Below are 23,380 nucleotides of genomic sequence, written 5' to 3'. Positions count from 1 at the left end.
TAATAGAAGGATTAGGGGGCACTCCATTAAGTTATCATGTGGCACATTTAAAACTAATCGGAGAAAGTTCTTTTTCACTCAACACACAATTAACCTCTCGTATTTGTTTCCAGGTGATGTGGTTAGTGCAGTTAATGTAGCTGCATTTAAAAAAGGATTGGATAAGTTCTTGGAAGAGAAGTCCATTACCTGCTATTAATTAAGTTGACTTAGTAATAGCAGTGGCTATTTTCTAGCAACAGTGACATGGAATAGATTTAGTTTTTGGATACTTGCCAGGTTCTTATGGCCTGGATTGGCCACTGTTGGAAGCAGGATGCTGGGCTTGATGGACCCTTCGTCTGACCCAATATGGCATGTTCTTTTGTTCAATATCGAATTTCTGGCTAGACCTTTTCCCACATTCAATATATGCGTAAGGTTTCTCGCGTATTCCCTCTTTTATAAGGACCAGTGTAAAATGATATAACATTTTTTCAGCATGGAAACAGATGTATGTAGTCCTGCTCACTTGAATTTATTTTTGAACATTGTTTGAAAGGCGGTTCCTTGGAGAAAGATGCAATATTGCACAATTGTTCAGTCATAGAATTGGACTGGAATCTAAGTAATTATTTTATAGATATTTATTACCCACCCAGCTTTTTGCCTAATGATGAAAAAAACCTACAAGAGTGTCCTATTAGAATAGTGAAGATTTAGCTTTGTGTTGATTATAGAAAAGCCATTAACAGTATTAAAACTATGTGAACATTAAAATTTGAAAGCAGTAGTTTTTCTGCAGGATAATTTTATGATATAGGTAGTATTGCTCTGGAATATGTTCTTCAAAATACTGTATCAGTAAACATGTATACAATTTAATGTCCTCGTGCCTTTTGCATACTCAGATTTGGTCAATTTGCCTGATACATACAGTAGACTTCTACCCTTCTGTCTAAGCATTTCAAATAATTATTTTACTTCCTTTTTTTCTCTAAATTAGTTTAAAAATGCTTTACATAGGTTCTAACTCTGATATTGGTATCAGTGCACATCTGGAATCTTTGTAATGAGATGTCTCCTCTTAAACTGTAGAATGTGATAAGGTACATGAAGGACAATTGCAGATGCTCTGGGCAAAAAACCAAGGAAGAAACATGGCAGCCCAAGCCTTTGTGAAACTGACCAGGGAAAAAAAATGCAATACAATTTATAGAAAATAAATCTGAGGAGAGTAGTATAGAAAATGTATTGGTATAAGGAAAGGTATCTTTAAGATGTTTTTCTTGATAGGTCTCTAGTGGCACAGCTGTGTAAGTAAGGCTGGGCCTGTTAGTTTCTGAATTAGAACTTGGATGGAGGGGACCGTGAGATCAGGCAGACATGTTGGATAGAGCTGTCTTTACCTGCTAGGGGTTCCACATAGGTGCAGAATTCTGTTGTATTTAGAAGAGTGTGGAGTGGAGCCTTTACAACAGAGGTTAACACAAGTACATTGTTCCTCTTGCGAGGTGACTATTGTGTAGGTGTAAAGGAAGAAAGACCTTTTTTTAATGTGTGTTAAATTGCTCCAGCTTCTTTTACAAAGGGGTTAAATTGTATGGTAAATACTCTAGATGCTTTTTAAAGGTCTGAATATTTTCCTTTCTTCTTTTTTGATTTTGTTTTGATTGCATCCTGCCTTTTCATAGCACTTATAAAATAAGTACACTAATATAACTTTGTTTACTTGTAGGTGGTTTTAACAAAGAGAGCTGATCCAGCTGAGTTGAAAACTATTTTTCTTAAGGTATGTAAACTGTAAAGGTTTAGCCTTTCTAAATAGGCATTATTTCTCTGCCTTTTATTGCATTACTTCGATATACACTTAAATATGATAGTAGTAATTAAAATTGTGTAAATTGTTTTTATACAATCTTCTTGTTGAGGATAACATAAATGGGCTTCTAAAATAGATAAATATCAATGTGACAAACTTGTTTTACAGTAACTGTTCAGGATTCATTATAATGGGGCCACAGAAAGGGTGGCAAAATCCTGACCTTTCCCATGGAATTTGCTGGTCCTCACATTCAAGCTGGGTCAGGTGGGGACAGGGGCGGATTGGCCTATCGGGGCTTTAGGTATGCCCCGGTGGGCCGGTCACCCCAATCACGTGACATTTCTCCGAGAGCGGAAGCCAGGGCCAGCGGAAGCACTAGGCCTGGGCCTAGGGTGCCGCAAGCAGTGGTATCCCGAGGGGAGCCAATGCCCCCCGGCGCAGGGAGGCTCATGCGGCCGCCGGTGGACCTCATCCCACTGGCGGCTGAGCAGCAACACGCATAGGCAGATCGGCAGGGCCGTGGTGGAGCTCACGTCACCACGGCTCGAAGAAAAAGATCGCGTTTAAATGCGCTAATGCTCCTCCTCCTTCCTGCCTGCGCGGCCCCAGAAGTAAACGTTGCTGGAGCCGCACAGGCAGGAAGGAGGAGGAGCATCAGCGCGTGCAGAAGAGGAGCAGCGCTTACGGGCCGCCGCGAATCCCAAGTCGCAGCGGCCTGAGAAAAGGAAGAGGCCCAGTAGCAGGGCTGCTATGGCCCGAGAAGATCAGGGCTGCTGCAGAGCCCATCCTGCGGCGACCCGCGAAGAGGAGGCCCAGAGGTGAGAGAGAGAGACTGAGGGTCTGTAGAGTGTGTGTGTGCGTGCGTGTATGAGATGAGTTGAGAGACTGTATGTGGGAGTGAGGACCTGAATGTTTGCAGAGACAGCATGTGAGAGCCTCTGTGTGTATGAATGATTATATGAGAGAGAACATGTGACAGTGAGAGCCTGTGCTTGAGCAAGACAGCATGTGGGAGTGAGAGAGAGCCTGGGTGTGTGAGAGTCAGACAGCATGTGACAGTGAGAGCCTGATTGTATGAGAGAGAGAGCATGTGACAGAGCCTGTGAGTGTGTGAGAGAGAGAAATGCATGTGAGAATGAGAACCTGACTGTGTGTTTGAGGGAAGAAGATGGAGAGAAAAGAAATAGAAAAAAAGACAATAGAAAAGGAATTGGCAAAAAAATAAGAAAGGGAAGGTGGAAAAAATAAGACAGGGAAGGTGGAAAAAAAAAGCCTGTGACCAACTGATTAGAAAACTAAGATCAGACAGCAAAGGTAAAAAAAAAATTATTTATTTTTTAGTGATTGGCACATGTAATCTTTGGAAATATGCAAGAGTAGCACTTTCTCTATGCGGATCTCACAATGTACGAGATCAGCATGGAGAAAATGGAAGCCCACAGGGCCTGCACAGAGGAGGCAGCAGAATGGGCTTCAGTGTCAGTAGCAGCAATCGGCACCTCCCCAATAGCCATGTGGCAGCAGTGACAGTGGCAGCAGAGGAATGAGAGAGGCTCCGAGGTTGCTGGCAAAAGATAGAGAGGGGGATCTGCCTTTAGTGTGTGCATGTGTATGAATGGGACTCTGCCTGGGGGTGTATGTGTGTGCATGCATGGGAGCCTGGGTGTCAGTGTGAGAATGACTGGGAGCTTACCTGGGTGTGTGTGTTTGTGTGTACGTGAGGGAGCCAGTGAGTGTGAGAGCATGAGTGTGTATGAGAAAATCCAAAGGAGTAAGAGTTTGTGTGGAGGGGGAGAGAGTGTTTTAGAGCCTGAGAGTGTGTCAGTGTCAGTGAGAGCGAGAGGTTATGGTGGATATAAGAGCATGAATGTGTGGCAGTGTATGTGTGAGAGAGAATGGACATGTGAGTATGTGTGAGAGAGAGGATAACTTCCTAATCCTCGACAACATCAGGGTGACTGGAAATCAAGAGCTCCCATAGAAGGGGACAGCAGGGGCTTTTAAAAATCCTTATTAGTTTTAATTATTGAATGTTATTTGATATATGTGCTGTTTTGAAATATTTTATTGGTGGTACAGAAATTTTCAAAAATTTGTATATGAGTTAAATTACTGGAGGTTCTATTCATCAGCAGTTTTGAAATATATATTTTTAGTATGATTTTCCTATTGTGATTGATGTTTTATAGTTCTTGATTTTATTGTTTGATGTTTTATGAGGAATGATGGTATTTTCTGTTTTTCCATTGCTGCATTACATATAGTCTAACTCAGTGGTTCTCAACCTTTTTTCTGTTGGGACACACCTGACAGAGGTTCACATGCATGACACACTGACCCATGATTGTCATGGGGCTAGATGTAAAAGTACAGTTTGCATCCACGGGAATCCCCCCTGACCCACAATAATGGATGTAAAGCAGAATTACGACATTCCCCATACAACTCACCCTACAAAAATGATGATCTGGTGTCATCTCAGTTCCAGGCTCAATAGCCCTACTTATGAAAAGACAGCAGTTTACCACCAATGTATGTCCTCTTGAGAAAACACAACAAATAAGACTGATACAAACTGTTACATGCTAGTAAAATATCTCATCTCGGTAACAGACACAGAACCGACCTAACATATTCCCAGGATCTGTAGTAATGCACATAAACTAATCCGCACACAGTTATACCTGTATTATGGAATATACTCAAACAGGAGCAAACCTATCTATGAAAAGGCAACACTACAAATATTAAATCAGGCCCTAAAAACCAATACACCGCCTATTAGGAAAACAGAACAAGCCAAGCTGCTATAGATCCCCCACATAGAAATAATTGTAAAACTATACTAATAAGCAGAATAAATGTTTCAAAACAGCTATGAACAGAATAACATCCAACAATTAAAAACTCATAAAAACTATTAAAAATTCTTCAAACACCAATAAAATATTTTAAAAAAGCAGACACATCACATAATATTAAATAATTAAAATGGCAGTCAATCAAGAAAAATAAACTTAAAAAGCCACCTTTACTTACCCCCTCCAGCAGCTCTCCTACTCCTCTTTCATGCAGGCCGTAGCACATAGCAGAAGCAGCAGTAGTGGCTAAGCTCTATTCTCATGGTCCTCTTCCTTAGGGCCCATGTCTCTCACACACACACCATACCAGTCATGCCCCCATGACCAGTTTCTGTCTCTCACACACCAATCATTTCCCAAACAGTCTTTGACACACAAACCAGTCACCTTCATGAACAGTTTCTCTCATGCCATACACACACACAGGCTTTCCACTCCCATGTTCTACTTACATATATGGGCTTCTCACTCTCATAATCACTTTCTCTGTCTCTCACACACACACACACACACACACACACACACCAGTCTCTCACTCCCATGCTTGTTCTCTCTACATGCACAGGCTTCTCATTCCCATAATCACTTTTTCTCTCCCTCTCTCTCTCCCTCCCTCCCTCCCACACACACACACACACACACACACACAGGTGTCTCTCTCTCCCATGCTGTGTCTCACACACACCCAGGTTTCTCACTCCCATGCTCACTCTTCACATGCACAGGCTTCTCATTCCCATAATCACTTTCTTTCTCTCTCACACATATACACACCAGTCACCTGATCTCTCTCATGCATATATACACACACACACAGGCTTCCCACTCCCATGTTCTGTTTCAGATATGCAGGCTTCTCACTCCCATGCTGTGTCTCACACACCCAGGCTTCATATTCCCATAATCACTCTCTCTGTTACACACACACACACCAGTCTCTCTCTCATTTCCATACTCGCTCTCCACGTGCACAGGCTTCTCATTCCCTGAATCACATTCTTTCTCTCACATTCACACACACCAGTCTCTCTCTCATGCACGCACACACACACACAGGCTTCCCACTCCCATGCTCTCTCACATAATCAGGCTTCCCACTCCCATGCTCTCTCACATAATCAGGCTTCTTACTCCCATGCTTTCTCACATACCCAGATTTCTCACTTCCATGCTTTTTCTCTCTCACACACTCACATATACATCAGTCATCTCTCTGAGCAGTCACTTTCATTGTCTCTCACATATACACACACATCAGCTCTCTGACCAGTTTCTCTCAATCACACACATGCTCTCAATCAAATGCATTCTCTCACTTACACACAGGCTGACTGGCTGCTTCTCTCTTTCTCTCCCCCCACCCCGAGCACAAATGTTAATGCAGCAGCCTCCTCCAGCCCCCGCAGGCCAAGAAAGAAGAATCCCATTGCCCGCGGGAAGCTCATGCTGCTGTCTTCTTTCCCGATTACCATCTACTTTGATTGCTCGGGGGCCGATGCTGCCGCCGCCGCTGCTACTTTTCCATGCGGCATGGCCTTTCCTTCTCGCACACCGCGTATCGCTTCCTGTTCCAGGTCGGGGGGGGGGGGGGAGGGGGAGCGCGGGAAGAAGAAAAGGCCAGCCACAGGTGCCAGAGCTTTTTCTAGCTCCGCTGACGTTCCCGCTGGGCTTGAACGTGCTGATAGCCCGGCAGCAACGACAGCAGGGAAGGAAGAACAGCAGGAGAGACCGGGAGCCCGCAACACATCTGCTGGTGCTTGGCGACACACTGGTTGAGAAGCGCTGGTCTAACTTGTTGTGATTTCCAGTTTAGTTTGTCTTTGCATTTCTGTGTATATTTTATGGTCTCTTTATTCTGTATTTGGTGACTCACCAAATTATATGGGTAATTGGGTACCCATGGGCCAGTATGGAGAAAAATCCCCCGAGCCACTATTTTCCCACAATCCACCCCTGGGTGGGGAAGCTATGGGCTGCTGTTTCATGGAGGCGCTTTTGGCCATTATTGCTATCAAACTGTTCCCTGGTTCATCTGTCCACTACACACACCCTCTATCCCTTCAGGAGAAGGAGAACTGCACTACAGTTGAAAACAGCAGTCAGGGCTATCTGAGAAGAATGTGGCCTGATGTGCTGTTGCTTCTCCTCTTCTTGCAGTGTGACCAGTGCCAGCAGGGAGTGTGTGTGTGGGGGGGGGGGGGGGAGGAGTTGTTAGAGAGGCTGGAGGGAAGTGGGTATAAGAGAGGGAGAAGGAGAGGTATGATTTGGGAGGAAGATTGTGTGAAATGGGAAAGCTAGGGGGTTGGGGTTTGTGATGGGAGTTCTGTGAAACGGGATGAGGTTGTGATAGGTTGGATGAGTAATGGGAAAGAGGCTGGGAGATGGAATATGTGATGGAGAATGAAAGGGCTGGTGGCAGGTTTGTGACGAGACTGGCGTGATTGGGGGACTAGGGAATTGGGGTTTGTGTAAAAGATACTAGGGAATGGTGGATGGGTGTGTTTGTGAAGGGACCAGTGGGATGGGGGACAATAAATGAAATGGGGATGGAAAGAGGAAAGTAGAGAGAAGGAGGCGAAGGGATCAGGGTTGGGAAGTGAGAACAGGGCTAGAGTCCTCTCCCCGGATCTCTCCCTCTCCGCCTCAAGGATCTCAGGAACTCCTTCCCCTCCTAGTCTCCTTCATTCTCCACTCCATCTGTGATCCCCAGTTGTACCTCTTTCCTCCTCCTTATCCCCCATCTTAATCTTCTCTCCTTCACTTCCTCACCATCTCTCATCTTCCCTTTCTTCCCATCTTCCTTCTCTCATTCCTGTTCCTTATCCTCCTTGATGAAAGGTCCATCCTCTCCTTCCTCTGTGCCTCTGTCATCTTCCATTCCTTATCCCACTATCCCTCTACCCCCCTTCCTGAGATAGCTTCTTCATTTCCCTCCTCTGAGATTTTTCCCTCTTGACATTTCCTCCTTCCTTCCTCGGCCTCAGTCACTAAGATCTTTTTCCCTCTAATCAAGAAATGAATAAATTAACTAGTCACAGAAATTTCAGAAAATGATTATTTTTACAAAGGGAAAAAAAAGTATGTTGCATACATTTGCATATTAAATTATGCATATTTGCCACATAATTGCTGTAAAACTTTGAAAAAATCTGCCATAGAATGTTCTAACCCATGCTTCAGAATTTTGAAAAAATATGCTGCAGGAAACCAGGGCCATAGGAAGGGCCACAAAATTTGCCTCTTCTGCAGAATTTGTCAGTGTCCCCTGAATTGCTGCCAGAGCAGCGGAATTTGTACACTGGAGAAGAGAGCTGTTTTCCTACCATGTTGCCTGTCGCTGGGTCGGTAGTGCAGTACTATTGGAAGCTTCTATGGTGAGCCCTGGGCAGCCTGCATGTGACAGACCTAGAGGATGTGCATACATCATTGTGGCAATAGGAACCTGTTAGGGAGGTGAAGCTGTATCGGTGGCACAAAGTGGCCTCTGACATGTAATCTGGCCTGGCCTGGTTGCAGGAGATCTGGGAGGAGAGAGCATCCTGGGAGCTGTCAATCTCCCAAATGCAGGCCTGGATCTGCAAGGGAGAGGAGGAGGAGGAAACTGGCCATGAAGAAGCTGATTGCCACCAACAAGAACCAGATATTGCAGATAGTGGAAGACTGGTGATGCGGGAAGTGGGAGCGGTGGAAAAGGCAGTGGGCGGAGGTGACCTGGTAGAAGCACATTGTTACCCTGGCCCCAGAGCAATTCGGCTACAACCTGGACCCAACCACAGCTCCAAGTTCAAGGAACAAGTGAAGGAGACGGAAAAGGAGAAGAAAAAGGAAACACTGGCCAAGAAGAAGCTGAGAGTAGAGGCCCTGGGGAGGAGGTGTGGAGGTGGTGATACCCACCTAGGCTACAGTATAAAGCCTGGCCTGGCTTATGGCTCTAGGGAACACATTATAGACCTTAGCTGTGTCTCCAACAATAAAGGATGTGACATTCTATAATTAGAGGACAGAACACTGATTGCATCAGGGAGGCGGCAGCCTAGGCGGAGGAATTGTATGGACTCTGATCTGGGCTCTGCTGCTTTGCTTTACTTTGGCCAGCAGGTAGTGTGGATTTTGTGGTTTGCCCTTTGTCCAAGCAGGCTGCTTGCTGATTCTCCAGGGAAGACATTAACTTTTTTTGTATTGGCCCTTCCTTTACTCGTTGGACTGTCAGCATACAGCCCCCATGGGGAGATGAGACATTTTGTAAATACTCCTGAGTTACACTGACTTTGAACAGTTATAGGAGACAGCATTACACATAAAGGCTGGTGGGGTAGGTTGAATAGAGATACGTGAAGGGATGAGGGTAAGGGACAAGGGAGCGACGATGGGGGGGCAAGAGTGAATGAGGGATTGGAGAGGGTTCAAAGGAGGGCGAGTGAGATAAGAGTGAGAGATTGGTGTGATAAGGGTAAGAGTGAATAAGTGGCTTGGAGGAGAGTGCGGGGGGAGTGGAGGGAGTCATTGGTGGGATGAAGTAAGAGAATGAGGAGGATAGAGAATGAGTAAAGGGACTAGGGCAAGAGTGAATGAGGAGATCAAAAAAGCTGTGGGGTATGAGCAAGGAATCTAAGGAGAGAATGCAGAGAGAGAGAGAGCGCAAAGTGATCAGAGGGGCTGTGATTGAGGGGAACATGGTGTGAAAGAAGAGATTGATATAGAGAGAAAGGGGTATGATTAAATCATCTTCCCTCCTCCTGATCCTGAGTCCATTTCCCCAACCCAAGACCAACCTCCTCTTTTTCATCCACCTCTTTTGATCCCCCTTACTTCTTCTTTCCCTCTGACCGCTGATTCCCACATCCTTCCCTACTCCTGCACTTCTGTGCAGTCTCCATCCTCTATCCTTCTCCCTCTCCTGGCTGAAATGTTTTTCCAATGTCCTCTTCCTAACTGGACACTGAAATATCCAAAAAAAGGACTTAATAAAAATACAATAAAATAAAAATGTACATTAATATGCAAAACTATACACATTTGCAGAGTTTGCTAATTTTTACCTCAAAATCTTCAAATATTTGTCACAGGAAACTAGAGCAATGATTATAATTGGAATTTAAAAATCCACTGCTTATTCTTGGGATAAGCAGCTTGGAATCTGTTTACCCCTTGGGATCCTGCCAGGTACTTGTGACCTGGCTTGGCCCCTGTTGGAAACGGGATATTGGACTTGATGGACTTTGACTGACCCGGTATGGCAAGTTTTATGTTCTTATGTGTTCTTAATGTAGCATGGCTAGTTGATTTTAAGTGAAAAACATTTTGATTATTTGCAAGTAAATGGTAAATGAAATTTTAGGTGGACTGGCAGGTGGAATAAAAGCCTCTGTGTACATTCAGGGTCTTTGTTGACAGTGAAGCATGTTGATATGTAAAACTGCAATCTAAATCCAGAAAAGGGAAGTATGTTCCATGATATACAGATTCACATTTCACTTTGATTTACAGTGTTTGGGCATTGTTCAAACTAGGCAATTTTGATGATGGTGCATAATAAGTTATTGTGTCCTCTAGTGCAAAAATACTGGGCAGGGAATAGCGAGAAAATCAGCAATTGTATTAAAAGCTATGATCCCAAACAATCTATACAATATATCGTGTAAGTACACAGTGTGCTAGTTGTAAGCAGACCTCATATCAAGGCATACATGTTCATTGCTATTTAGCAAAAGGTATACCGAAAGTATAATCATAGGTCTTGTAGTATTTTTTTCAAAACTTATTTTGTTGCTAAAGTGCAATAGTGCATAGTCCATACGTGACCTATATTTTGGTTATAACGAAAAATTTAACTTAGCTTCATAGGCAAAATGGAGGATCGCCAGAGACATGGTCGTGAGTTCTTACAACCGGAGAGCCCGACACGGACCGCGTTTCGGCGTCAGTGGCCTTCGTCAAGGGCAATTATTATCTATAAATTCAAAAAATAAAGTTAGTGACAATATAGCAACAATGATAGTTACACATCCAATAAGTACGAGGTACTAACGTGAGGTAATAAAACGCAGCATATCAGAATAGTACTGGTTGTCCTTTTTCCGGGAGTCCATTTTCGCGCCATATTTTAAAGGGAGTAGTAACCAATAGAATCCATCCTAAACCGGAAATGACGAAAGTTGTTGATGAATTGTCATAGCAACGAGTACCACTCGATGGCAGCATTTAAGCCATCGGGTTGCATAGTTTTTTAACTGGAAAATCCAGCGTTGCTCACGATAGTTAAGAAGCTTCTGAGGATCACCACCACGAGATGTCAAAAAAATTCGGTCAATAATGCGCCACTTTAATTCCACGAAAAGGTGTTTCTTATCAAGGCAGTGCTGGACAATAGGAGCGTTGATCTTGCCGGTGTTCAGGCAGCTCCGGTGTTCAATAAGACGAGTTCTAATCGCACGTTTTGTCCTCCCTACATATATCTTCATGCATGGGCATATAATAATATATATTACATGACTAGTAGTGCAGTCAGAATGAAAGCGGGCTGAATGTGAATCTCCATTCTGATCGGACCATGTGATGCCATTCATAGATTGAGAACATACAGTACATTTACCGCAAGCCCAATGTCCAAGGGGTCCTTCAGAAGAGGGATCAACAGCTGATGGAATAATCGGACGAGTTAGTAAATCCCGTAGATTCTTGCCCCTACTATACGCTATTAATGGGGGTTCATTGAATATTTCATGAGTATGTAAAACGTGCCAGTATTTATGTATAGTCGCAGCAATTGCTTTTGATTTAGTAGAAAACCGAATAGTGCATACCAACGGTGGATCTTGGGATTCATCGGTGCTATCCAACAGAAGCCATTCATGTTGTGCATTTGATGCTCTTTTCAAAGCCCTTTTGATAATAGATGAAGGGTAGCCCCGGTGTAATAACCTTGTAGCTAAATACTGTGCCTGGATTGCAAATTCAGCTTTGTCCGAACATAAACGTCTAAGACGAAGAAATTGGCCAATTGGTAAGCTCTTTTTTAAACTGTAAGCATGGTAACTTGAGAAATTAAGGATACTAAGGATACATTAAGGATACTAAGGATACATTAAGGATACTAAGGCAATGTTGAATCGGTTGGATTCTATACATATCAGTTCTCCGTGTGTTATGGTTACACTGGATATAAAAGCCTTATATACGAGTATCCCCCAGCATGCGGCTCTTACAATTTTGACAGAAGCTTTGGACACACGTCCTCGTCCTCATCGAGTACCCACGACATTCTTAGTGGCTTTGGCGAAAATCGCTCTCTGTGATAACTATTTTTTGTTCAATAGCCAATTTTATAATCAAGTACATGGTACTGCAATGGGGGCCACTATGGCCCCCAGTCTTGCAAACCTTTACATGGCTGATTTTGAGGAGTGGTTTTTATATTCGGCATCTGATTTTGCATCAGTTTCTCATTGGACGCGCTACATTGATGACGTCTTTTTTCTGTGGCATGATGACATTCCTAAGCTTAAGTTATTTTTACAATGGCTCAATTCTTTGGATTCAAACCTTGTTTTTTCAATGCAATATCATTGTCTTCAGATTTCTTTTTTGGACATTTCCATCAGCCAAGTTGGTGACCATTTCAATACAACTTTGTACAAAAAAGAAACCGACAGGAATACTTTATTGCATTTCTCAAGTTACCATGCTTACAGTTTAAAAAAGAGCTTACCAATTGGCCAATTTCTTCGTCTTAGACGTTTATGTTCGGACAAAGCTGAATTTGCAATCCAGGCACAGTATTTAGCTACAAGGTTATTACACCGGGGCTACCTTTCATCTATTATCAAAAGGGCTTTGAAAAGAGCATCAAATGCACAACGTGAATGGCTTCTGTTGGATAGCACCGATGAATCCCAAGATCCACCGTTGGTATGCACTATTCGGTTTTCTACTAAATCAAAAGCAATTGCTGCGACTATACATAAATACTGGCACGTTTTACATACTCATGAAATATTCAATGAACCCCCATTAATAGCGTATAGTAGGGGCAAGAATCTACGGGATTTACTAACTCGTCCGATTATTCCATCAGCTGTTGATCCCTCTTCTGAAGGACCCCTTGGACATTGGGCTTGCGGTAAATGTACTGTATGTTCTCAATCTATGAATGGCATCACATGGTCCGATCAGAATGGAGATTCACATTCAGCCCGCTTTCATTCTGACTGCACTACTAGTCATGTAATATATATTATTATATGCCCATGCATGAAGATATATGTAGGGAGGACAAAACGTGCGATTAGAACTCGTCTTATTGAACACCGGAGCTGCCTGAACACCGGCAAGATCAACGCTCCTATTGTCCAGCACTGCCTTGATAAGAAACACCTTTTCGTGGAATTAAAGTGGCGCATTATTGACCGAATTTTTTTGACATCTCGTGGTGGTGATCCTCAGAAGCTTCTTAACTATCGTGAGCAACGCTGGATTTTCCAGTTAAAAACTATGCAACCCGATGGCTTAAATGCTGCCATCGAGTGGTACTCGTTGCTATGACAATTCATCAACAACTTTCGTCATTTCCGGTTTAGGATGGATTCTATTGGTTACTACTCCCTTTAAAATATGGCGCGAAAATGGACTCCCGGAAAAAGGACAACCAGTACTATTCTGATATGCTGCGTTTTATTACCTCACGTTAGTACCTCGTACTTATTGGATGTGTAACTATCATTGTTGCTATATTGTCACTAACTTTATTTTTTGCATTTATAGATAATAATTGCCCTTGACGAAGGCCACTGACGCCGAAACGCGGTCCGTGTCGGGCTCTCCGGTTGTAAGAACTCACGACCATGTCTCTGGCGATCCTCCATTTTGCCTATGAAGCTAAGTTAAATTTTTCGTTATAACCAAAATATAGGTCACGTATGGACTATGCACTATTGCACTTTAGCAACAAAATAAGTTTTGAAAAAAATACTACAAGACCTATGATTATACTTTCGGTATACCTTTTGCTAAATAGTAATGAACATGTATGCCTTGATATGAGGTCTGCTGACAACTAGCACACTGTGTACTTACACGATATATTGTATGGATTGTTTGGGATCATAGCTTTTGATACAATTGCAGTATTAGTCATACCATGAGAAATTCACTTGTTTTTTCAGGCTTCAGCTTTTATGATTGGAGAGCATCAACCTGGTGCAGCAGGAAATAATCCTGTAGCAAGGACCTGCTCTCCAGGTGGTGCATTGTCATTTTGCATTGAGGATATCTCTCCAAGGCCTACTGCCCAGGAGGGAAGGGTTAGGTCGGCCGTCAAAGTTGGTGATTCGATTATTAGGAATGTAGACAGCTGGGTGGCTGATGGGTGTGAGGATCGCCTAGTAACATGCCTAACTGGTGCGAAGGTGGCAGACCTCAGGCGTCATCTAGATATGATTTTAGACAGTGCTGGAAAGGAGCCGGCTGTCGCAGTACATGTGGGCACCAACGACTTAGGAAAATGTGGGAGGGAGGTTCTGGAAGCCACATTTAGGCTCTTAGGTAGAAAGATGAAATCCAGAACCTCCAGGGTAGCATTCTCTGAAATGCTCCCTGTTCCACGCACAGGTTCCCAGAGGCAGGCAGAGCTCCGGAGTCTCAATGCGTGGATGAGACGATGGTGCAAGGAAGAGGGATTCAGTTTTGTAAGGAACTGGAGAACCTTTTGGGGAAGGGGAGTCTCTTCCGAAGGGATGGGCTCCCCTTAACCAGGGTGGAACCAGACTGCTGGCGCTAACCCTTAAAAAGGAGATAGAGCAGCTTTTAAACTAGAACAAAGGGGAAAGCCAACAGTGGCTCAGCAGCACATGGTTCGGAGGGAGGTATCTTCAAAGGATACTAATGATGCATTATAATTAGGGCATCCTGACAGTGAGGTTCCAATAATTAGAAAAATAGTCCAAGTGCCTGTAACTAAAAACTCACCTGAGCTAAAAAATTCTAACTTATCCCTATCAATTAAAAAGCAGAATTAAAATACAAACAAAAAACACAATTTGAAATGTTTGTATGCTAATGCCAAATGTCTAAGAAGTAAGATGGGAGAATTATAATGTATAGCAGTGAATGATGACATAGACTTTATTGGCATCTTAGAGACATGGTGGAAGGAGGACAACCAATGGGACAGTGCTATACCAGGGTACAAATTATATCGCAGTGACAGAGAGGAGCACCCGGGAGGCGGTGTGGTGCTTTGTCTGGGATGGCATAGAGTCCAACAGGATAAACATCCTGCATGAGACTAAATGCCCAATTGAATCTTTATGGGTAGAAATCTCTTGTGAATCGGGGAATACTATAGTGATAGGAGTATACTACCGTCCACCTGATCAAGACTGTGAGATGAACAGTGAAATGCTAAGAGAAATTAGGGAAGCTAACCAAATTGGTAATGCGGTAATAATGGGAGATTTCAATTACCACAATATTGACTGGGTAAATGTATCATCGGTACATGCTAGAGATATAAAGTTCCTGGATGGAATAAATTACATTTTTATGGACAATTGGTTCAGGAACTGACAGAGGGAGCACAGGATTTGGTGAGAGAGGTAACGGTGGTGGGGGCCGCTTGGCAATAGTGATCATAATATGATCAAATTTGAATTAATGACTGGAAGGGGGACAGTAAGCAAATCCATGGCTCTTGTGCTAAACTTTCAAAAGGGAAACTTTGATAAAATGAGAAAAATAGAAATAAACTGAAAGGAGCCACAGAGTAGCCACAGAGTAGCCACAAAGTAGCCACAGAGGCATTAACGGAGCGGGATGCCAGTGGCCGGTGGTAGGTGTCCACCTTCACAGAGTAGAAGGATGAAGGGCATCCATCTCCCAATTAAAAAAAGAAAAGAAAAAAAAGAAAAAAAAACAGGGATGGGTTCATGGGCTTATAGGTATTACTAATTATTAGGCTTTTCAATATTTGATGATAGTTAATGTGACTTTCAAGGCATTCTTCACTTTCGGTGCATGTCCGGCATGACTCCTTGCTTCAATGACAGGGGAAAAGAAAAACTGATACTTCACACATTTCCAGCATTGCCCTCTGCTTCATGGCAGAGAGCTATGCTGCCGCTTACCCAACTAATCAAACTTAATATTTCACTTGGAAGCAGCTCCAGCACTGCTCTCTACATTAATGGTGGGGGTGAAAAGGGAATTAGAACATAAGGTTACTAAGAGCCAAGAGAAACAGTTAAGTATGAGAACAAATGTGTGAAGCTTGCTGGGCAGACTGGATGGACCGGTTGGTCTTCTTCTGCCGTCATTTCTATGTTTCTATGTTTCTAGGAGCAGCTACAAAGGTAAAAATTGCGCAATAGGCGTGATCCTTTAAAAAAAAACAAAAAAAAAAAACCATCCTAGAAGCACAGTCCAGATGTATTCCACACATTAAGAAAGGTGGAAAGAAGGCAAGACGTTTACCAGCATGGTTAAAAAGGGAGGTGAAAGAAGCTATTTTAGCCAAAAGATCTCCATTCAAAAATTGGAAGAAGGATTCAACAGAAGAAAATAGGATAATGCATAAGCTTGGCAAGTTAAATGTAAGACATTGATAAAACAGGCTAAGAGAAAATTTGAAAAGAAGTTGGCCATAGAGTCTCAAAAACTCACAGTAAAAACTTTTAAAAATATATCTGAAGCAGAAAGCCTGTGTGGGAGTCAGTTGGACCGTTAGATGATCGAGGGGTTAAAGGGGCACTTAGAGAAGATAAGGTCATAGCGGAAAGATCAAATGATTTCTTTACTTCGGTGTTAACTCAAGAGGATGCTGGGGAAGGTACCTATACCGGAGAAGGTTTTCATGGGTAATGATTCAGATGGACTGAACCAAATCATGATGAACCTAGAAGATGTGGTAGGCCTGATTGACAAACTGAAGAGTAGTAAATCACCTGGACCGGATGGTATACACCCCAGGGTTCTGATGGAACTAAAAAAATGAAATTTCAAACATTTTAGGTTTTAAATTTTTCTATCATTAAACTCATCCATTGTATCTGAAGACTGGAGGATAGCTAATGTAACCCCAATATTTAAAAAGGGCTCCAGGGGCGATCCAGGAAACTACAGACCGGTTAGCCTGACTTCAGTGCCAGGAAAAATAGTGGAAAGTGTTCTAAATATCAAAATCACAGAACATATAGAAAGACATGGTTTAATGGAAAAGAGTCAGCATGGCTTTACCCAAGGCAAGTCTTGCCTCACAAATCTTCACTTTTTTGAAGGGGTTAATAAACATGTGGATAAAAGTGAACCGGTAGATGTAGTGTATTTGGATTTTCAGAAGGCGTTTGACAAAGTTCCTCATGAGAGGCTTCTAGGAAAAGTAAAATGTCATGGGATAGGTGACGATGTCCTTTCGTGGATTACAAACTGGCTAAAAGACATGGAGGGAGCAGTGGAATGCCTCAGGGATCTGTATTGGGACCCTTACTTTTCAATATATTTATAAACGATCTGGAAAAAAATACGAGTGAGATAATCAAATTTGCAGATGATACAAAATTTGTTAAATCACAAGCAGATTGTGATAAATTGCAGGAAGACCTTGTGAGACTGGAAAATTGGGCATCCAAATGGCAGATGAAATTTAATGTGGATAAGTGCAAGATGATGCATATAGGAAAAAATAACCCATTGCTATAGTTACACAATGTTAGGTTCCATATTAGGTGCTATCACCCAAGAAAGAGATCTTAACGTCATAGCGGATAACACTTTGAAATCATAGGTTCAGTGTGCTGCGGCAGTCAAAAAAGCAAACAGAATGTTGGGAATTATTAGGGAATGGTGAATAAAATGGAAAATGTCATAATGCCTCTGTATCGCTCCATGGTGAGACCGCACCTTGAATACTGTGTACAGTTCTGGTTGCCGCATCTCAAAAAAGATATAGTTGCAATGGAGAAGGTATAGAGAAGGGCGACCAAAATGATAAAGGGAATGGAACAGCTCCCCTATGAGGAAAGGCTAAAGAGGTTAGGACTTTTCAGCTTGGAGAAGAGATGGCTGAGGGGGGCATATGATAGAGGTGTTTAAAATCATGAGAGGTCTAGAACAGGTAGATGTGAATCGGTTATTTACTGTTTCGGATAATAGACTGTTTCGGATAATAGACTAGGGGGCATTCCATGAAGTTAGCATGTGGCACATTTAAAACTAATCGGAGAAAGTTCTTTTTCACTCAGTGGACAATTAAACTCTGGAATTTGTTGCCAGAGGATGTGGTTAGTGCAGTTAGTATAGCTGTGTTTAAAAAAGGATTGGATAAGTTCTTGGAGGAGAAGTCCATTACCTCCTATTAATTAAATTGACTAAGAAAATAGCCATTCTATTACTAGCAACAGTAACATGGAATAGACTTAGGGGGTCATTTTTTAAAGCTAGCGCACGCGAAATGTCCCTTTTCGCGTGTGATACCTAAAAAGGGGTGGAGTTGGGGCATTGTCTGTCCCAGAAGAAGAGGAGTCGGGGCGGATGCCGAGAAGACAGCGTGGACGGCAAAAAGGTAAGGAGCCTTTTCGCTGCCCATTTCATGCCCAATAGCACCAGCTTTTATGATGGCGCTATTGGGTGCGAAAGCCAGCAGAGGTGCGATCACTGCCGGCTTTCGCAGGCCTGCCCCCTGCAACGCGTGATTCACGCCTCAATGGTGTTTTAGAAAATATAGGCCTTATCTTTTGGATACTTGCCAGATTCTTATGGCCTGGATTGGCCACTGTTGGAAACAGGATGCCGGGCTTGATGGACCCTTGGTCTGACCCAGTATGGCATGTTCTTATGTTCTTAAAAAAAACCAAAACAAAACAAAAAACTGAGCTTTTAAATGTAATCCCCTAAGTTAAGTCCTTGAGTTAGGCACCTATTTTCAATTGAACTTAGGGCCCTAAGCTTTCAGCTGAAAATTCACATAAATATAGGGATCTGAAACTTCAGACCCTAAATTTAGGCCTGCTTTTTATTTGTCAACATTTAGGCTCCTTAGAGGTCTAATTTTGATGTTCAGTGCTATTAAGTGCCTAACTTTGTTTTCCTACCCTAACGCCAGCCACCCTTGTTGTCACCCACTTTTTAGAGGCCTAAATTTAGGTGCCTAATGAAACTAGAAACCTAAATTTAAGTACTTAGCCTTAGTACATTTTCAAAAATGCCAATTAAGGAATCTAACTGCAAAAATTAGGAACCTAAACCCTTTGAAAATGTATTTATTTTATTGACCTCCAGTCTTTTTTTAGCAGAAACCTGAAGGCATGTGAAAACATTTGGTGAGTCAGGGGATCATTTTTAATTAGAAATGACTTTTAGTAGTCAGTGTTTTTAAACCTTGTTTTTGTGTTTTTACTTGGTTGTTTGAAATGGTCAGTTATAAGCTATGTTTGGTTTGTGTTTTTAATTGTAATTAATGATGGTGTTTGTGCGTATATTTTTTTTTTTATTATTCCCTGCCTTACCTTGAGATATATCGAAGGGAGAGTTATTAAGTTTAAATACTGTGTACTAAAGTTTATTTTAGAACCGGAATGGAAATCCTTAGTTCATGTGGCACTTGGGATCTTCAGATTTTCTCAATTTCTGCTGCTGTCTTTTAATGCATTATTTATTTGACAAATTCATAGCCTGCTAATCCACAGACCTTAACGGGTTACAAGATTACATACATAATATAAACAAAAAAATTACTTACAAATATCTGTAAGATTAAAATGAATACAAAATAGCTAACAAACATAGATTTAAAATATAAACAAGCCAAAAATAAGCACACAAAATAATTATAAACACACTAACTCAAATTGCTGATCCACAGCCATACCATGCAGAGATCCCTTGATGTTACAGAGTAGGCAATTCCTTAGAAAAAAAGATGATTTTTAAGCATTTTTATGAAGTGTAACAAATTAGGCTCTATTTTAATGACCCTGGAAAATATCTGCTTGTAGCTTACTTGCTACAAGCAGATGTGTAAATACATCATTCAGAAATATATTTGCATACGTTAAAATATGTGAAGAATTGTTCACAAATAGATGTTAAAAATCTTTGAAACATCATGCACATTGACATGGAACAAGATCAAAGAAAAAGATTTGGTGGTAACAGCACTATTGGTAAAGGTTCCAGTAGGGGTCACATATCATAAGACATTTCGATGTGTTGATTTACAGAAATACATTGTTTCTATGCAAAATTCTATCTGTGGTGGGATTCGATGGTAAATGCTTTAACAGAACACTTATATATTGCACTTATTGTGCACAGCCAGGAGCCAACTGTTTTCCAGTGCAGATAAGATACAACTGCTTTATTAATTTATTATATTGTAGAAGGTTTCTGTGTATAATATATTGCTCTGTGCTTTCATTTCATTATCTCTTTCTCTTCTAGCTATTGATACTGTATATTAATTTGTTTGGTTTCTTGCTATTGGTTTGCTTTAAGATTCAAGAGAAAAAACAAACACACCAAAAAAACCCGTTCTAGCATTTAATTAGTACCCCTCTCTTATTTGTATTTGTATTATTTAGCTGTCACTAATAATCTTTGTTTAATATTGGGGCTTAAAGTGCTGTGGGATCATTTAATAGCTAAGGACAAATAAAGTTCCCGAAAGTGACCGGCTAAAACCAGCTTGACCAAGGTTTAACTGTTTAACTCCCTCTGCCCACCCACCCCTAGGTTTGTTTTTCTGATATACTCTGCCTAAATTCATAATTGGCAACAAGATTAATTAGTAAATTTGTATTTCCTTAGGTGTTAACCATCAAATAAATGACCAAAATGAGGACTATCCAATGTAGATATTGTGGAGCCTTTATTGTGAGGGAAATCATCTGGAAACTTAGGGCTTGCCCCATTTGTGCAGGCCTCTCTTCCTTGAAAAAGGAGCTGGCTGAAGTTAAAGCTGAATTAGCTTCAATAAAGAAAGTCTCCCCCACGTTACATCATTCAGTAATTAATTCCCCATTACCACAGAAAAACCAAAAGTCAAGAAAAAAGAGATATACAGTGGGCTCAGGTAGGATAAGACCTTGACCTACAGACACCCGTTCTTGACAGCTGTGCAGCCCACAAGTCTAACCCCCCCCCCCCCACTCACACAGGGCATTAAGGAACTCAAAAAAACAACAGGATTACAGTGGGCTCTTGTAGAATTAGACCTGTGATGCGGAGACACACTGTATCAAGTCAACAAGTACTAAAAGCCTTCTCTGTATTAAATACTGAAGAAGTTCTTGAGAAAAAGATTGAAGTGTTATCTGAAAAGAGAGAAGAAACCCAATGCATACAGAAATTCCAGATCAGTAACCAAAGGAAAAAGCTCATTGTGATGGATGACTCTGTCATCAGAGGCACTAATCTTTTCCTTTGCACAATTGCAAAGGGAAAGGGTGACTTGAATAACAAAACTCAACTAAAGTCACAAAAGGAGTCCAGGAAATGCAGTAACCTGAACGAGAAAATCTGGAAAGCTATGAGCACAAATGCTCGTAGTTTGGGCAATAAAATCCCAGATCTGCAAGCCCTAATGGTGGAGGCGGACTTGGACGTTGTTGCTGTCACAGAGACATGGTTCACGGAATCTCATGATTGGGATACGGCAATACCGGGCTATAACTTGTTAAGGAAGGACAGAGAGGGACAGTTGAGAGGGGAGATAATAGAAGTTTATAAATTCTTGAGAGGAGCGGAATGGGTAAATAAAGGACGATTATTTACCCTTTCAAATAATTGTAAAACAAAAGAACCCTCCAATAAATTAACAACCAACAGATTTAAAACAAATCATAGAAAGTACTTTTTCACTCAGTCAAAAATCAAGCTGTGGAATCTGTTGCCAGAGGACATAGTCGAGATGACTAGCATAGTGGGATTAAAAAAAAAAAATTATACATGTACCTGGATGAAAAATTCATAAAACAATCGGCCGGATTTTAAAAGGGTTACACGCATAAGTTATGCGCGTAACCCTTTTAAAACCCCCCTGTGCGCGCCAAGCCTATTTTGCATAGGCTCGGCGGCACGCACAAGCCCTGGGACGCGCGTAAGTCCCAGGACTTCGCTAGGGGGGCATGTCGGGGCCGACGCGTTATTCGGGGTGTTGGGGGCGTGGTGCCAGCTCGGGGGCGTGGCCTCCGAAACGGGTCCCGGGCCGGGGAATCGCACGCCAGCAACCCGCTTCTGGCAGGCGTAACTTCTAAAATACAGGTGGGGGGTGGGTTAGGTAGGGGAAGGGAGGGCAAGGTGCGGAGGGAATGGGTAGCGCGCGCAGGGCTTGGCGCGCGCAAGGTGCACAAATGTGCACCCCCTTGCGCACGCCGACCCTGGATTTTATAAGATACGCGTGGCTACATGCGTATCTTATAAAATCCCGCGTACTTTTGTTCGCGCTGGTGTAGATTTATAAAATCTACCCCAATATTAGCAAGTAGACTAGGCATAACCATTGCTATGCCTGGGAGTAACAGGAAGTAGATCTATTTTTTGGGATGTGCTGGCACTTGCGACACGAGCTGACCAATGTCAGAGTCAGAAAGCTGGGCATCGTGGAACTTAGTCAGACCCAGCATATTTCTTATATTTTTATGACTTCTGGTTATTACGGTACTTTCAGCTGTTAATTCTGTCATTTCAGTCTGCCAGGTCGGCTCTTCCACTGGGTTGGCCGCATAATTCACTTGGACTTCTAATGTTTTCCATATTACCCACTAAGGGGCCGATGCAATAAAATTTGCGGAAAGTGTTTGCTGACTTTTCAGCGCCCGCTTTCTTAGCACATGCATGGCGCCTGCAAGGGGGTGCCATGCAATAAATAAATTAGGGAGTTGCGCTAGCAAGGAGGCGCTAGGGTCACTAGCACGACCATAGCGCCTCCTTGGTGACGTGATCCCGCGGTTACTGGTGATCTGGTTATGCGCACCGATGCCGATAAACTGCTGTCGGCGTCGGTCTTCAAAGCGGCCGGCAGAGGGTTAATATCTGAGCGATAAATGTGCGTCTGAGACGCACATTTATTTTTATACATTTGGAGTGAATGAGTAATAGCCTCATTCACATGCATTTGCATGTGATGAGCGCTAACTCGTTCACTCCGCGTCCGACAGCGGGTTAAACACTGCGCTCGGCTGAGCGCACTGTATTGCATTGGCCCCTTTGCCATTTACGCTGGCAGCTCCAGCAGTCATTGAATTGTTTTAGAAGTGTGCTTTAAACTTATGCTGCTAGATCATGCTTCTGTTATCTCTTCACTTGTAGCAGACACCTAAAAGTGTATCTCTTCTTATAAGTCTAATACTATTTTTCTGCTGTTAACAGCTGTTATATATATTTAGGTTTTCCTTGGGTATGGCTCCAAAGAAGAAAGGCAAGGAAGAGTCAGAAATGGATAGAATTGGGAGAAAAATGTCATCTTTATAGGCCTAAATTGTCTGAATTAACTCTATTCCATAATTTACAGAACTTTGTAAATGTTTTTTAAGCAAATCAAACAAAACCCTACACATAATTTAGCATGATTTGCGCCTTGTTAGGGAGACCAAGGTTAGACAGGCAGAGAGACCAAATGACCTGCTCACTGATAGACGGTGGTCCCTTCAGAATTGAAGCACAATGGCAGGACATGTAGGGAACCTTTAACAACTATGATTCATGATCTGCCTGCCCTGTGAATGTA

At 42.3% G+C, this 23,380-nt stretch overlaps 1 protein-coding gene across 1 annotated transcript in view; it reads left to right on the top strand.

Moving 5' to 3' along the window:
• The window catches only part of SLC25A13 (solute carrier family 25 member 13), a 535,434-nt gene that overhangs the window by 71,803 nt on the left and 440,251 nt on the right, over positions 1–23,380 (top strand). Inside the window, exon 2 of the mRNA XM_029588928.1 lies at positions 1,718–1,771. Within this exon, the coding sequence (XP_029444788.1) occupies positions 1,718–1,771 (54 nt within the window). The remainder of the gene's footprint in view (positions 1–1,717; positions 1,772–23,380) is intronic.

This window comes from Rhinatrema bivittatum, chromosome 2 (genome assembly GCF_901001135.1).
Source record: "Rhinatrema bivittatum chromosome 2, aRhiBiv1.1, whole genome shotgun sequence".
Lineage (NCBI taxonomy): Eukaryota > Metazoa > Chordata > Amphibia > Gymnophiona > Rhinatrematidae > Rhinatrema > Rhinatrema bivittatum.
The sequence above is the reverse complement of the archived record's forward strand: the minus strand, read 5'-3'. Positions and strand labels throughout refer to the sequence as shown.